The sequence below is a fragment of the Pelodiscus sinensis genome, chromosome 1 (assembly GCF_049634645.1).
Source record: "Pelodiscus sinensis isolate JC-2024 chromosome 1, ASM4963464v1, whole genome shotgun sequence".
NCBI classification, from domain to species: domain Eukaryota; kingdom Metazoa; phylum Chordata; order Testudines; family Trionychidae; genus Pelodiscus; species Pelodiscus sinensis.
Window position 1 is genome coordinate 86260288 of NC_134711.1, and position 15977 is coordinate 86276264.

Consider the following 15977-nt stretch of genomic DNA (forward strand, 5'->3'; position numbering starts at 1 on the left):
TTATACATCACTAACCTGACTCTATAATCATAAACAGTCTGAGCAGAGAGCAGGGCTGGCTCTAGGCACCAGCAAATCAAGCACGTGCTTGAGGCGGCCCATTTGCAGGGGCGGCATTTCCAGGTAAGCAGCCGACCCGGCAATACCCGCCCCGCCCTGCCCCGCCGATTTTAAAGGGCCGCGGGATACGCCACTACCTGCTGCGCAGCACTGGCACCATGTGCGCCTGGAGCCTGCTGGCCGCTCTCTGCCTCCTGTTGCTGCCCAGCTTCGCCACCTACTTCGGCCTGAACTCCACTCCATGGCAGTTGGGGGAGGAGTGGGGCCCCTGGCCGGTACCTCATGAGGCTGGAGGGGGCTGCTGCCCGAGTGCCAAGGACAAGCTCCACTTGTCTCCAGCTGCCGCCTTGCGGCCTCTGGGAGTTTCTCCTGCCTCGTCTGCCTGCGGACCAGGGAACCGGGGCTAGGAAGGTCCTAGGGAGGAAGGGAAGAGCGGCAGCACCAGGTCCACACATGGCTCCCCAGTGGCCCCTTCCTCACCAGCCCGGCTCCCGGACCCCGAAAGCGTCCCGGCCCGGATGCTTGGTGAGTCTGGCGGGGCAGGAGAGTGGTGGGTCCCCCGGTTTCCTGCTCCTGCAGCGGGGCTTCCGGGGGGGCTGGATTCTGCGCTGTCCGGTGGGGAAGGTCCCAAGGGGTGATGAGGAATGGGGCCTCCCTTTGCCAGGAGTCTGGGGCTGGGTTTCCCTGCTCCTTGTGCGGCTCCCGCCCTGGAGTCCTGCTTCCCCAGGGCAGCTGCTGCCCCCCGTGGCTGGGGCTGGCCTTGCTCTAGTCGGGGTATGGGGGCGCGAGGAGAGAGACACTCTCGTGCCTTTTGTTTCACCTAGTGCCCAGGAGGTTGGGCAGAGCCTGAGACCCGCCCCCTCCTGGCCTGGGCCAGACCTCAGGGCAATGGCCAGGGGCTGCTCTGCTTCGGCTGGTTCTGAAAAGGTTTCCTACCGAATGGTCTCTGGCTGTCTGGGGCAGGGAACCAGGCTCGTGGGCCTGCAGCCTGAGAAACGCTGCCGGGGAGGAAGGAGCTGGGCCCCTTTTCCCAGCCAGGCCAAAAGCCCCCCTCTCCCCCCAGGTGCCTCGACTTCCCCAAGACCCAGGAGTTCGCCCATTGATTCCTGTGAGGCCAGGCGGGCCGCAGTGCGTGTGTGTGTGTGTGTGTGTGGCGGGGTGGGGGGTCTGCCCTCCTGTACAGCCCAGGCCACAGCAGCCTCTGGCATTCTGCAGCGGCCCAGTGCAGCTGGTGCTAGTGCTACTGTTTTTCATTACAGTGTATAGTTGAACCCAAATTGTTTGTAATTGTGATTTTGTTAAAATTAAATGACTACACTAGTAGGAAATTATTTTATTTCACTAACTACACATTTTCTGTTTTCATTTTTTTTTTTAATTTTTAACAGTCAAATAACAAAACAAAACATTGCAAAGTGCAAACGTGTAAAAGCTAACAAAAAAGGGGGAGGGGGCGGCCAAACATTTTTTTGCTTGGGGCAGCAAAAAATCTAGAGCCAGCCCTGGCAGAGAGGTCAAGGATCTTTAAAAAAAAAACTCCATGTTTTTTGCCGCATCTGGAAAATGGTGTTGCATAGCAACTCCAGACATTTTGTTCTGCTCTCCTCAGTGAGAAGTGGACTGGCTGTTTTCCTAATCCTTTGTGGTTTAAGTTTGAAGTTAATCTGTATGGGTATTTCTACACTACCCCGCTAGTTCGAACTAGCGGGGTAATGTATGCATACCGCACTTGCTAATGAAGCCCGGGATTTGAATTTCCCGGGCTTCATTAGCATAAGCGGGGAGCCGCCATTTTTAAATCCCCGCTGCTTCGAACCCCGTGTAGCGCGGCTACACGGGGCTCGAACTAGGTAGTTCGGACTAGGGTCCTATTCCGAACTACCGTTACTCCTCGTGAAACGAGGAGTACCGGTAGTTCGGAATAGGCACCCTAGTCCGAACTACCTAGTTCGAGCCCCGTGTAGCCGCGCTACACGGGGTTCGAAGCAGCGGGGATTTAAAAATGGCGGCTCCCCGCTTATGCTAATGAAGCCTGGGAAATTCAAATCCCGGGCTTCATTAGCAAGTGCGGTATGCATACATTACCCTCCTAGTTCGAACTAGGAGGGTAGTGTAGACATACCCCCTGGGGTTTTCCCCCAATCTATGAGAACTTGGGAGAATTTTAAACTGTGAACTCTTCAGAGAAGAACCAATGTCTTTGTATGTGTTTGTGCAGCACTTAACACAGTCAGGCCCCAAATTTTGACAGGCACCTCCAGGAATTACTTTAATATAAATATTAAACAATAACAACTGCAGAATTCATATATGGTGCAACCTATATGAGGGAGAATTGTCTGCAGTTACAGGCTGTGTACTTCTTACAACCCCACATGAACCGAGGGTTTAACAGGGTTAAAGATGTCTACAGCCACAGGCTTGGACACTCCTTAAAAGTCCACTCATGAGTCACCAAGGGTGTTTACAGAATTGATAAATTCCACAAAGATTCTTTTGTTGTTTATGTGAACCTCAAGGACTACTAAAGTCTTTAGAAACATCCTAGAGCCACCCAATGAGTTTATAATCTCATAGGTTCCATCCTCTCTGCTCCAAAATATTGCAATTCCACCTACATCAATGTTATATAAAAATCTGCCAAAATGTCCAATTTCTGCCTATTGTCTTTAAGCTCTGAGCTCCCCATGTACCTCTTCTACAACCACTCTTCCCACCCTCTTGAAAAAATCCATTTACCCCCCGTCCCTTCCCCCAAAAAATCACTCGTGTTTTGTTTCTGGAGGGAAATAAATACTTTATCATGCTTTCACTTCCTCCTCCCTCTTTTTCTGGGGACAGAGGAGGAGTAAAAAATGTCAGAAAGTGGTTTAGTGTGCACCGAAAGAAAGCACACTGTTTGGGGGGGAAGGGGGAGAAATGGAATTTTTAATTTTATTTTTTTAATTGAAAAATAATATTTGACCAACTGAATTTCTTGAATGAAGTGAAATATTTAATTTGTCAAAGTTTTCATGAAATATACTATTCTTGCTTTGAATAGCTCAGCTTCTTCTATATAACCCTTCACATATGGTTCAGATCTTATTCATCATTCTGTTCAACCCCCTCTACATTTCCAGTATTGGTCAGAGACGTCAAACTTCAGCTACAGTCCAGAGATAAACTTTTTGGTCATGATCCCAAACATAGGGGTATCAGACCATCTGTTATGAAAGAGATATGTAGTAGCAGTTATGGGCTGTTTAAGTAGTTCTCTAAGGAGAAACCAGAGGCAGTATGAATTCTATGCAGGTCTCTGCCCCTGAGTTGTCAGCAAAGACACATGGGACACATGGGTTAATGATCCATTCTTATCTCTGGAGGCCTAGTCTCAGAGGAGGGAGTGTGGACCTAACAGGATTTTCCAGGTTCCAAACACAGGGGCTGCAACAAGGCTGTGATTTAAGCAGTTGAAGTGAGCAAGCAGATGTCTCTGTGGATCCCTGGAAAGAAACAAAGGGGGAGATGGCAGCTCTTGTTGGGTCTGGTTTTGGAGTGATGCCAAAGGGCACAGACTATGACCCCTGAAAACCAAACTCAGTTGTCAGGACAGACTCAGTTTCTTTCATGTGCAATATGAGGGTCTTCCCTCGAAGCAGAAGAGAATAAGAAAGGATAAGGATGAAGGTGAGCACTGGTGATGGAACTTGAGCAAATATTTTCACACTTTCTGGCACTTTAGTTTTATGAACTGCCTTCTATACTCCTGACATTGAAACTTTTATCTCTTTGAGCTTAACTGCACTTTTCTTGACTTTCAGACTTTTTTTGAATGACATTTTAATATTGTTGTAAATTAATGGTCTGTTTGCAACCTTAGTGTTATTTTAGCAAAGTTTGTTGCTTGGGCTTGGTAAATTAGATATGTCCAATTTATATGTAAATCGGTGCATATCACTAGCTCAAAATGAGGTAAACTTCATTTTGCATGCTTGGTATATCCCTAATATCCCCAACACTATGCTCTGCCATTCATGCATCAAATTGCATGAATATGCAGCATTAAACTATTTGCTCTTGCTGGAGTTTGACCCCACATGGCACCCCTGCATAACTCTGAGGTTGGAGTGAATGCTTGTTTGCATTTATTTAAACTTTGGGATGCTGCTCTATAAATTTAAAAGGATTGTACACCAGGGGGTTGCTGAATATATGGGAGCCAGATGTTTGGAACACAGAAATGAAGGGTCCAGATTCTCTGACTCCTCCATCTGGCTGCCTTCTGCTGCCCTCTTGTTTTCAGCTCTAATCTGTTCCAGACGCTTTTTAGAAAATATTTCTCTGCAGGAGCCTTTGACCTCTTTTATCACAAGTTTCCTTAATGGGTACAAGACTGAAGCTGTCAGATTCTCTTCAACAAAGCCTTACATTTCTATAGTTCTAAAGGGCTTGCATAGTCTCAAGTTATCATGGCTCTTAAATCAATAGGGCAATGGGGAAGGAGCATTTGAAACTGAATGTGTTCTGAATCTTTCTTATCCAGAGAGAACTGAAAAGGAGAGGACAAATAACTACTGTTGGTAGAAAGGTCATTTGACTATGTAGTGTCTGCTGTCTAGAACAGCCTCACCATGGGTGTGTTTAAACAATCCCCGCTTCATTAAAATAAAAACGGCCGCCGCGCTGTGCCGACAATCATCTGATCCAGCACAGCGCGGCAGTCTAGACACAGATCGGTCGACAAGGGAAGCCTTTGTCCATCGCTCCTGTAAACCTCGTTTCACGAGGCATAAGGGAACGGTCAACAAAGACTTCCCTTGTCGACTGATCCGCGTCTAGACTGCCGTGCTGTGCCAGATCAGCTGGTTGTTGGCACAGTATGGCGGCCATTTTTATTTTAATTAAGCGGGGATTATTTAAATCCTGTTTCATTGATTATGTCGGGTAAACTAGTTTACATGGCTCCATCAACGGAGCCATGTAGTCTAGACACACTCCATATGCCTCTACCTCATGAAGGTTCTGATCCTAAAAATTCACTAACATCACTGGAAAGTATCCCAAGGACACTGAAATTAATAGGCTTTGGATCAGCTCCCCATCTCTTTCCAAACTGTGTTGGAAAACATCTTCTCCACTGCAGAGACAGCTTGGCTTCTCTCTCCCTATGTTCTTCTTTTATTGTTATTCATAGCATTTCAGGGTACAGTTTGAATGAAATGGTACTAAATAATTGTTGTTGTTGTCAACAGAGAGCTTGAAGCTGAGGAAAGCAGCATCCAAAGCTATATAGTTGAGGCTGTTAGACTGTTCAGCAGCTCTAACTGCTGTTTTTTATTTGGCTGTAAAACTGACCTTTTCTTTAGTAGACAAAAACAACTTGATAGCTACCAAACTGGTCACATTTCCATGAAGTGACGTTGTCTTGTAGTGGATTCAGTCCAGGCCTGGGAATTAGGAACACTGTCTCCTGTGATTTTTGGGCAAGCCATACATCCTTCCTGCCTCTATTTCCTCATTGTGAAGAGGGGACAGTGAAGCTGGCTGTTGTGAAAATTATTTATGTAATGCACGAAAAGCACTCTATTGTTATATATTATTATGATGCTAAGAAAAATTCCCTAAAATAAAACAAAATAGAGAAATTAAATTTCTTTCAACCATGAACTTCCCAAGCTCAGATAGTAGGATATCTATATGTTACACAAATAGAATAATTTATGGGCCTTTGATTGTTAAACTTTATGGGCAAGAATTGTCTTCCTGTGTGTGTGGGTGGATATTGTCTAGCACATGATAGACATGTCTACACTAAGAAATTCTTTCAAAATAACTTATATATATAGTAGCCCAGTGTCTGTGTCTGTAACGCCGAAATGCTGGCTGTTCCCTCTGGGGGGCGCTGTTGCCTGAAATGCTGGTTGTTGCCTCTGGGCGGCCCGTGCTGCATGGGGAGTGCAGGGCCCAAACGGCTGCTTGCGCCGCTTCCTCCCTCGCTGCAGCCCAGCTGAGCGGTGCAGAAGTCAGCCAAGTGCCATGGTGCGAGGGGAAGGGGGGCGGGGCGGTGACGTGCAGCGTGACAGTGGCTCCAGGCCCCGCCCCCTGGCCATGAACATCATCGCCCCACCCCCCTTCGCCGCCTGCCGTGGCTCTCAGCTGACTTCTGCGCGCTCAGCCAGACCACCACATGGGAGCAAGTGGCGCAAGCGACCGTTTGGGCTCTGTGCTCCCCATGCAGACCAGCAGACCAGGGAGACGCGGAGCAAAGCCATGGAGGACCCGGGCGGCAGGACCACGGTGTGTCTCGGTCCGCCGCCCGCGTCTCCCTGGTCTGCTGGGAGAGGGGGGGCGCAGCTAGTGCGCCCCCACCCCCAGACCAGGCTTTTCTCCGGCCTGTGGTAGAGCAGCTGGGGTGCTTCCGGTTGGTCCCGCAGCACCACTCTAGGCGCTACTGGATTAACCCGGCAGCACCCCAGCTGTTCTGCCCCAGGTGTCCTGATTCAGCCGCTGCTGGTCAGTTTCAGCAGCGGCTGAATCAGGACGCCTGGGGCAGAGCAGCTGGGGTGCTGCTGAGTTGGTCCAGTAGCGCCGAGGAGCGGCACTACTGGAGCAACCCAGCAGCACCCCAGCTGCTCTGCCCCAGGCGTCCCCAAGTCAGCCACCGCTGAAACTGACCAGCGCTGACTACAGAAAGCCCGAGGCAGAGTTACTCTGCCTCGGGCTTCCTGGAATCAGCCACTGATCAGTTTCAGCAGCAGCTGACTTGGGGACGCCTGGGGTTCTTAAGTTGAATCTGTATGTAAGTCGGAACTGGCGTCCAGATTCAGCCTGTTGAAACTGATCAGCGGCTGATTCCAGGAAGCCCGGGGCAGAGCAACTCTGCCTCAGGCTTCCTGTAGTCAGCCGCTGGTCAGTTTCAGCAGCGGCTGAATCTGGACGCCAGTTCCAACTTACATACAGATTCAACTTAAGAAGAAACCTACAGTCCCTATCTTGTACGTAAGCCGGGGACTGCCTGTACTGCAATGCAATCGCTTTATCATGAAAGTTGAACTTACAAATGTAGAATTATGTACCAAAATAACTTCATTCGAAAATAAAACAATGTTTAGAGCCCAGGCAGCCTATTCAGTGTTAATTCTTGTGCAGCCAGTCTTTTAGAAAAACAACGAATAGTCCAGTGGCATTTTAGAGACTAACAGAATATATACATCATATTATGAAAGAATTGGGTTTGTTTAGTTTAGAAAAGAGAAGACTGAGGGGGGACATGATAGCCGTTTTCAAGTATCTAAAAGGGTGTCATAAGGAGGAGGGAGAAAATTTGTTCATCTTGGCCTCTGAGGATAGAACAAGAAGCAATGGGCTTAAACTGCAGCAAGGGAGGTTTATGTTGGACATTAGGAAAAAGTTCCTAACTGTCAGGGTAGTCAAACACTGGAATAAATTGCCCAGGAAGGTTGTGGAATCTCCATCTCTGGAGATATTTGAGCGTAGATTAGGTAAATGTCTATCAGGGATGGTCTACACCAGGGGTTCCCAAACTTTTTGAGACAGGGACCAGTAAATCCATTCACAAGCTTTTGGAGGGCCGGTAACATTCATTTGTATATTTGCATATTCATTAAGCAAATGATGAATATGCAAATAAGTTTCTGGTCCTCCCAAAGTCGTCACCCACAATATTCTTGCCAGAAAGTTAAGGGAATATGGATTGGATATGTGGACTGTAAGATGGATAGAAAGCTGGCTAGACCAGGGTTTCCCAAACTTTTTACTTTACTTGGAATCCATTTTTAGTACTGTTTTTTGCAGCCCCAAAATATAAATGCATATTAAGAAAAAGAATAAATGAATACATTTTCACTGTGTATTATTTATTCACAATAATAACAGACATAACATAAATCTTAATTACAATTTAACCAGTAGAATTTTAAAAGTTGTAAAGTTTGTTTATTTATAATTGAATGAGTTGAACATAAGTTATTTGTGTGCACTTGATAACTTTTAAATAACTAAAAAGAGAACTAATGGGCAGGGTGATGTTGTTTTGCATCACATAGCAACTTTATGTCAGGAGCAAAAGAAGAAAGTTCTATCCTCAAATCTGGTTCAACATTCAATCTATATCTATATTTATTTTTGAAGAAAACCAAAGATGAGAAACTAGATTCACACTTATATGTCGTGACAAAAGGCATTAAGAATTTGACTGCTTTCTCAGATAAATGTGAATATTCATTTCTACAGCTCAACCAACAATCAATCAAGGAGAGTTTATCAAAGTTCTCTTTTAAGGCAGAATCACAGGAAAGTTCAATTAATGAATCTACATCTGATACACTCAATTGTAGTATTTCTTCATTTTCAGTGTCAATAGTAAATGGGTTCTTAATCCACATTTTACTGGTGTCAGAGGGTATGTCTACACTACAGCGCTAATTCGAACTAACGCATCCAGACTAAAAAACTAGTTCGAATTAGCGTTTTGCTAATTCGAACTAGCATGTCCACACAGAGTGGACCCTGAACCGGGGTTAAGGATAGCTGGAAGCAGTGCCGGCAGGGCATCAGATGAGGACTTAGAGCGTGGAGCTGGTGTCTCAGGCTAGCCGAGGGCTGTGCTTAAAGGGACCTGACCCCCACCCCGGACAGACAGTTCTCAGGGGTGCCCCGCTTGCAAAGCAGTCCTGGCTTGGATTGCCCGGAGTACCCACACTGGGCACATCACAGCACTCGGCCATCAGACCGGCTGCACTTGCCGCAGGCTGCCATCTAGGGAGAGGAGGCAATTGGGGGGCTGCAGGAGAGCTTCCACCCCCAGAAGCCCGCAGAGCCAGCCCAGTCCTCCCCATCGGAGGCTCGTAGCCCATTCCTCCCTCACCTCCTTCCACTTAACCCTCCCTAGCCCCCCTTCCTGATGTACAAAATAAAGGACAATTGTGTTCAAAAATAGAATCTCTCTTTATTGAACAAAACTGGGGGAGACTGGGAAAAGGAGGTGGGAGAGGGGAAGAGAGAGGGTGGGAGAGGGGAGGGCAACTACAATGATGAGGAGTTTGGAACAGGTCCCATATGAAGAGAGGCTAAAGAGACTGGACTTTTCAGCTTAGAAAAGAGGAGATGGAGGGGGGATATGATAGAGGTCTATAAAAGCATGAGTGGGATGGAGAGGGTGCATACAGAAAAGTTCTTCATTAGTTCCCATAATAGAAGGACTAGAGGACACCAAAGGAAAGGAATGGGTAGCAGGCTTCAAACTAATAACAGAAAGTTGTTCTTCACAAAGCAAATAGTCAACCTGTGGAACTCCTTGCTGCAGGAGGCTGTGAAGGCTAGAACTAGAACAGAGTTTAAAGAGAAGTGAGATCAATTCATGGAGGTTGGGTCCATGGAATGGTATTAGCCAGGGGATAGAAGTGGTATCCCTGCCCAAAGTTTCTGGAAGGCTGGAGAGGGATGGCACGGGACAAATGGCTTGGTCACTGTCTTTGGTCCACACACCCCTTAATTCGAACTAGTAACTTCGAACTAGGCTTAGTCCTCGTAGAATGAGGTTTACCTAGTTCGAACTAAGCGCTCCGCTAGTTCGAATTAAGTTCGAACTAGCGGAGCGCTAGTGTAGCGCCTATCAAAGTTAATTCGAACTAACAGACGTTAGTTCGAATTAACTTTGTAGTGTAGACATACCCAGATGGAGGAAAATATTCATGTAAACTTGATGTTAGCCCCAAGAGGTGTTTTTGGATTGCTGCAGAAATCACATCTGCAATATTAGTTTCAGCATATTTTTCTTGTAATTCAGTTAAAATACAAAAAGACTTAAAGTTTCTCTTGTTAACTCGCTGTGCCCATAAGCAAAGTTTTTTAATTGTTGCCTCAACTTTTTCATGAACTTTGAAAATATAAATTTTAGTGCCTTGTAAATTCAAACTTAAATCATTTAAAAGACAAAATATGTCACATAAGTAAGCCACCATTATTAACCAATCAAACTCATGAAACCTGTCTTTAAATGTAAATATAACATCTTTTGCCGAAGGAGGGTGTCACTCCAAGAACAATAAAACTTCATCCTTCATTTCAAAGAGTCGTTTCAAAATGTTTCCTTTCGACAGCCATCGAATCTTACAGTTTAGTAAGAGATGCTCATGTTCACTTCCTAATTCGTTGCACAAAGCAGTAAAGATTCTGGAATTCAAAGGACGAGCTTTTATATAATTTATAAACTTCACACATTCTTGAAGAGTGGAACTCAAAAGTGATGGCATAGTTTTCACAGCTAGTGCCTCTCTGTGAATACTGAAGTGCACCCATACACAGTCAAGCGCTACAGCTTGAATCCGCGGGACAAGCCCAGTGCGAGACCCTTCCATTGCTCGAGCCCCATCACTGCTCAGTCCAACACACTTTTTCCAGTCAATATCGCTTTGAATAATAAGATCATTGATTAGCTTAAAAATTTCGGCAGCCGTTGTTCTTGTTGGAAGTGGTTTACAAAATAAGAGTTCTTCTTGAATGGAGCTTTCATAATCATATCTAACAAAACACATGAAATTGGCAGCGTCAGCTATATCAGTGCTTTCATCCACTTGTAATGCAAAAAACTGACTATTCTGTAGTCGATGAATGAGCATTTCTTAAATATTTTTTGCCATTTCTTCAATTCTACGTTTCACTGTATTGTTGGATAAAGACAGAGAACCCAACAGATTTCCCTTTTTTCCTCCATAAATACAGGATGTAATAATATTCAATGCAGGCAGTACAGTAAACTTCCGATAATACGGCACCTTTAGGACCCAGGGGGTGCCGGATTATCAGATATGCCGGACTATCAGAAGGGGGGGCTATGAGGGGTCTGGAGTGGGGTGGGAGGGGATGCCACCCCAGACCCCTCATAGCCCCCCCTTACAATTGTCCGGCTCTGCCCCAGGCGTCCCTGATTCAGCTGCTGCTGGTCAGTTTCAGCAGCAGGTGAATTGGGGATGCCTGCAATAGAGCAGCTGGGGTGCTGCTGGGTTGGTCCCGCAGCGCCGAGGGGTGGCGCTACGGCACCAACTCGGCAGGACCCCAGCTGCTCTGCCCAGGGGTCCCCGATTCAGCCACTGCTGAAACAGATCAGCGGCTGATTCCAGGAAGCCCCTGCCCCGGGCTTCCTGGAATCAGCCGCTGATCTGTTTCAGCAGCGGCTGAATCGGGGATCCCTGGGGCAGAGCAGCTGGGGTCCTGCCGGGTTGGTCCCACAGCACCGTCCTTTGGCGCTGCGGGACCAACCCAGCAGCACTCCAGCTGCTCTGCCCCAGGCGTCCCCAAGAGCAGCTGGGGTGCTGCCAGGTTGGTCCTGCAGCCCCGAGGGGCAGCGCTACGAGACCAACCCAGCAGCACCCCAGCTGTTCTGCTCCCGGCTTCCCCGATTCAGCTGCTGGTCAGTTTCAGTAGCAGCTGAATGCGGGAAGCCTGTCCGGCTGCCCCAGCACTTCCGGGTTCCTGATGGTGCCGGACCATCAGGAGTCCCGGAGCATTGGATGCCGGACTAATGGAGTTTTACTGTATTAACCTTTCACCAACACTAGGCGTGTAACCTGTCTTGGCTATTAGTTTTGAAACGTCATATGAACCCAACACAAAATTTTCATTTGAAGAGCCCTTTGAAAGTGCACTTTTCATGCTTTTTTTAGCAAAAGCTAATTCATTTCTCTTATTTATGAAAAAAAATCTATGGGCTTACTCGCTTATTCTGGATGTTTGCATTCCAAATGACGTTTCAGTTTGATGGTTTCATGCACTCGTCGGATAGTTCTGTATGATAGATTAGGCATAATGGCAAATGATTATCACTACCAGCACTTATAAAACCAAATTTCAAATACTCATCAGAATAATTGCGGGTCCAAGGAGTTTTTATCTTCTTATTCTCACTTGTACGAGGCTGCACATCATTCAAACATTTTTAGTTGTATTTACAATCACATTCTTCAGCCATTTATCCATATTGAAGATGAAAATGAGAGGGTATGTTATTGAAAATAAATGAAGAAAGCTTAAGCAGTTAACCTAAGAGGATGTGTACCACTGTTCAGAAACAAGCTGAGGCTGCTGTATCACATGACAGGAAAACCAATGACACAAGCTTGGCTGCATGAAAATACACATGCTTCTGGGGAGATGAAGCCCTTTCCCTGCCCTTGTCAGGTGGCCTGCGCACCCCAGCACTGCCAAAGCACTGTGCTGCCCCTGAGAGCCCGCCCCCTGGAGGAGCCACTGAAATCCCATAGGAAGTAGTCCGCCACTCACCCATGGAGACCACTGTCCAGCAACCCCGGCTGCTTTCTCCATCCAGCCTGGACCAGGGCTTGGGGACACGGCGCCACATGGGCCAGCTGGGAGGTTGGAACTCCCAGCTGCATCCTCCGTGCAGCCCGGGCCAGGGCTCCGGGATGCAGCACCTCAGCAGCCACGCTGAGGCCCGGTATATTTTTGCCGCGGCCCAGTACCGGGCTGCGGCCCATAGTTTGGGAAACGCTGGTCTAGACAGTATTTGGTCCTGCCACGAGGGCAGGGGACTGGACTCGATGACCTCTCAAGGTCCCTTCCAGTCCTAGTATTCCATGATTCTATGAGCTTTCATGGGCAAAACCCACTTCTTCAGATGATGAGCTGGAGTAGAAATAATAGAAACCAAGTTATTTATAACAGAAAAAAGTACCTGTCAATTGTAAGACCTGTGGAAATGAGGCTAATTAAGTTGAGTGGAAGTGTCCCATACTTAGCTTTTGATATAAAAATGCAGTGTTTGTGGCAGGGGAGACTGCTTTATTATGTGACATCCAGTTAATGTCTTTGTTCAAGCCCAGGGAAACAGTGTCAAATTTGGAGATGAAAACCAATGCCATACTTTCTTTCTGTAATTGGCTGGTGAAATTCCTGTAGAAGGATGACTTCTTTTAAATCCATGCTTAAGTGCCCAGGCAGGTTAAAATGTTCCCCTACAGGTTTATGTGTGTTAACATTTCTAATGTCTGATTTGTGTCCATTTATCCTTTGTTGTAGAGACAGTCCAGATTGGCCAATAGCAGCCTCACATAAAATAAAAAGCTTCCTTTCTGTAACCGTTCTGCTCCCAACAAGTCGCTTGCATTCTTGAGACCCAACCCACTTACCAGGCACATCATCCACAGCCTCTGAGGGCTGCAGGTGGATTGCCTCATTGGGGGTACAAAACGGCTCCGGACTGCAAGCCTCTATGGATGCAAAGTCCTCCTCTGGCTCTGGGTCCTTCTTCCCCTCAGCACACTCTGCAACAACTTCCTTTCTGTCTTGGTTCTCTTTTGGATGTCCCCTGAGCTCCCGAGGTGTCCATGGGTGTCTTCGGAGTGGAGGTGGGGTCACCTCCAAATATATCATCCAGCTCTTTGTAGAACCTGCAGGCCATAGGTGTAGCACCGGAATAGCAGTTTGCTTCTCATACCTTGGGGTAGGTGTTTTGCAGCTCCTTCACTTTGACCCTACACTGCAGAACATCCTGGTCATGGCCACTTTTGGTCATGCAAATATCGACTGAGAGTTTTGGTTCTGTGCTGGGGAGAGGGGGGCTGTGGATGGAGTTCTGTGGCTGGGGGCTGAGGGGGTTGGGGGCCAGGGGGCTGGGGATGGAGATCTGTGGCTGGCGGCTGGGGAGAGAGAACAGGGTGCCAGTCGGGGGAGAGAGTCCCCTGCACCCGCATCCTCCCAAAATTCCACCCCCCGAGAGAGAAGCCAACATGCACCTCCCTCGGGGCCGACCCTCCCCTCCTGTGGGGCAGGGGAAACCTCCCCGCGTTCCTCCTCCCACGGCACAGGGGACCCCCCCCCGCATTTCTCCTCCCCGGGGCCGACCCCCTCCACGGCACAGGGGACCCCCCCGCCCGCATTTCTCCTCCCCCGGGACCGATCCCCCCCGTGGTACAGGGGAACCCCCCCCCATGTTCCTCCTCCCCCGGAGCTAACCCTCACACTTTCCTCCTCCCCCGGGGATGACCCCCCCCGTCCCGCAGCACAGGGGAACCCCTCCCCCCCGCGCTGCCTCTCCCAGGACTTACCCCCTTCCTGGCCACAGGGAAGCCGTGATCCAGGTAAGGCATGGGAAATGGAAGGGGCAGGGTTTGGAATTTGGCGCCCCATGCAACTTGGTGCCCTAGGCGTTTGTCTGTAGGCACGGGCTGTCCCTGCAGAGAGGCAAGAACAGGTATTGTGGGAAGGATGCTGAAGGCCAGTCAGGATGCAGTATTACACCACAGTGTCCACACTGGCTCCCCAGTGCTCTATCCAGAGTGCAGCAAGCTCTACACTTCTTGCAGAAGTGATTTACCTGGAGCAGGGGTGGCCAACCCATGGCTCTCGAGCTGCATATCGCTCTTTGATTAAGGAAATGTGGCTCCTGCTGCTTCTGAGCCACACACCCGGAATGCTCACAGCAGGCCTCTGCGCACGGCGCCCCAGCACCTGGATGGAGAAGCACGTGGCAGTGGCGGCAGTTCCGGGACCCAGGCATTAGGTTAGAGTGGGGGGGAGGGGCCTGGCTCTGGGGGAGAGAAGGGGGATTGGGTTAGAGCAGGGGGCTGGAAGTACCTGGCTTTGGGGGAGGAGGAGGGCATTGGGTTAGAGCAGGGAGGCTGGGAATGCCTGGCTCTGGGGGAGAGGATGGGGATTGGGTTAGAGCAAGAGACTGGGGATGCTTGAATCTGGGGGAGGAGGAGAGGAATTGGAGTAGAACGGGGGCTGGGGTGCTTGGCTCTGGGGGAGAGGAAGGGGATTGGGTTAGAATGGCGTGGAGGGAGGCTGAAGCACCTTAAACTCAGTCTTCGTGGATGCAGAATAAGGCAGCCAACACAGATGTCATATTTAAATTCCAGGGCAAAAAAAGAATCAGCATGTGCCTGGTTTACACTGTATTTCTTTAAAGAAAATTCAAAGGCTGTTGTTTTCCAGGCTGAAGCAATTATTCTGAGATATGAGTGTCTCCCTTATTGTTTTTGAACCTCTCATATTTGCAGTCTGGGATAGACCTGAATTTTTAGAACTATAAAAAAGCCATAATCTTCATAAGTAAAAAAATACGAGGAAACCATATCAGAAATCAACAAGCTAGAGTGAAACAGGCACATCAAATTCTGCTAATTTACTTCTCAGTTCAATTTAATTAAAAAAAAACCTCACAGGACATAATAGTGCAGTAGTGTTACATTTAAAATACATGGTGGGGATGCCTTTTTTTTTTAGTGTGAGAATATTACTGTATTTTTAAGGGGTTTTTTTTGTGTTTTTTTTTATGTTTGTTCCTTGTCAAGTTCTCTGAAGATCTATGGACTGGCCGTGAATTTTTTAAGTGACTAGAGACTTTTTTATTATTTTTTGTCCGAAATGTCCTGTAATGTTATTTTTATCACTACATTTTGGTACTATATCTATCTATCTTTCTATATATAGATTTATAAAAATAAATATACAATACGTCGCTCTTCACACTATCCACCGCTATTTTGGCTGTTCGTCTGTAACTGATTGCCCCCCCCCCATGTAGAGCACACTAAGGGTGTGTCTAAACTACGTGGCTCCGTCGATGGAGCCATGTAGATTAGGCTGATCGGTAGAGGGAAATGAAGCCACAATTTAAATAATCGCGGCTTCATTTAAATTTAAATGGTTGCCACGCTGAGCCGACAAACAGCTGATCAGCTGTTTGTCAGCTCAGCGCACTAGTCTGGACGCTCCCACGCCGACCTGAAAGCCCTTTATCGACCTCCCCATTATGCCTCGTAGGAGGTCGATAAAGGGCTTTCATGTCAACAGGGGAGCGTCCAGACTAGCGCGCTGAGCCGACAAACAGCTGATCAGCTGTTTGTTGGCTCAGCGCTGCAGCCATTTAAATTTAAATGAAGCTGCGATTATTT

General features: G+C 47.7%; 1 protein-coding gene across 1 annotated transcript in view; it reads left to right on the top strand.

The window, feature by feature from the left end:
- Positions 1-563: 563 nt before the first annotated feature.
- The window catches only part of FAM234B (family with sequence similarity 234 member B), a 43543-nt gene continuing 28129 nt past the window's right edge, over positions 564-15977 (top strand). Inside the window, exon 1 of the mRNA XM_075934990.1 lies at positions 564-585. Within this exon, the coding sequence (XP_075791105.1) occupies positions 579-585 (7 nt within the window). The 5' untranslated portion in view covers positions 564-578. The remainder of the gene's footprint in view (positions 586-15977) is intronic.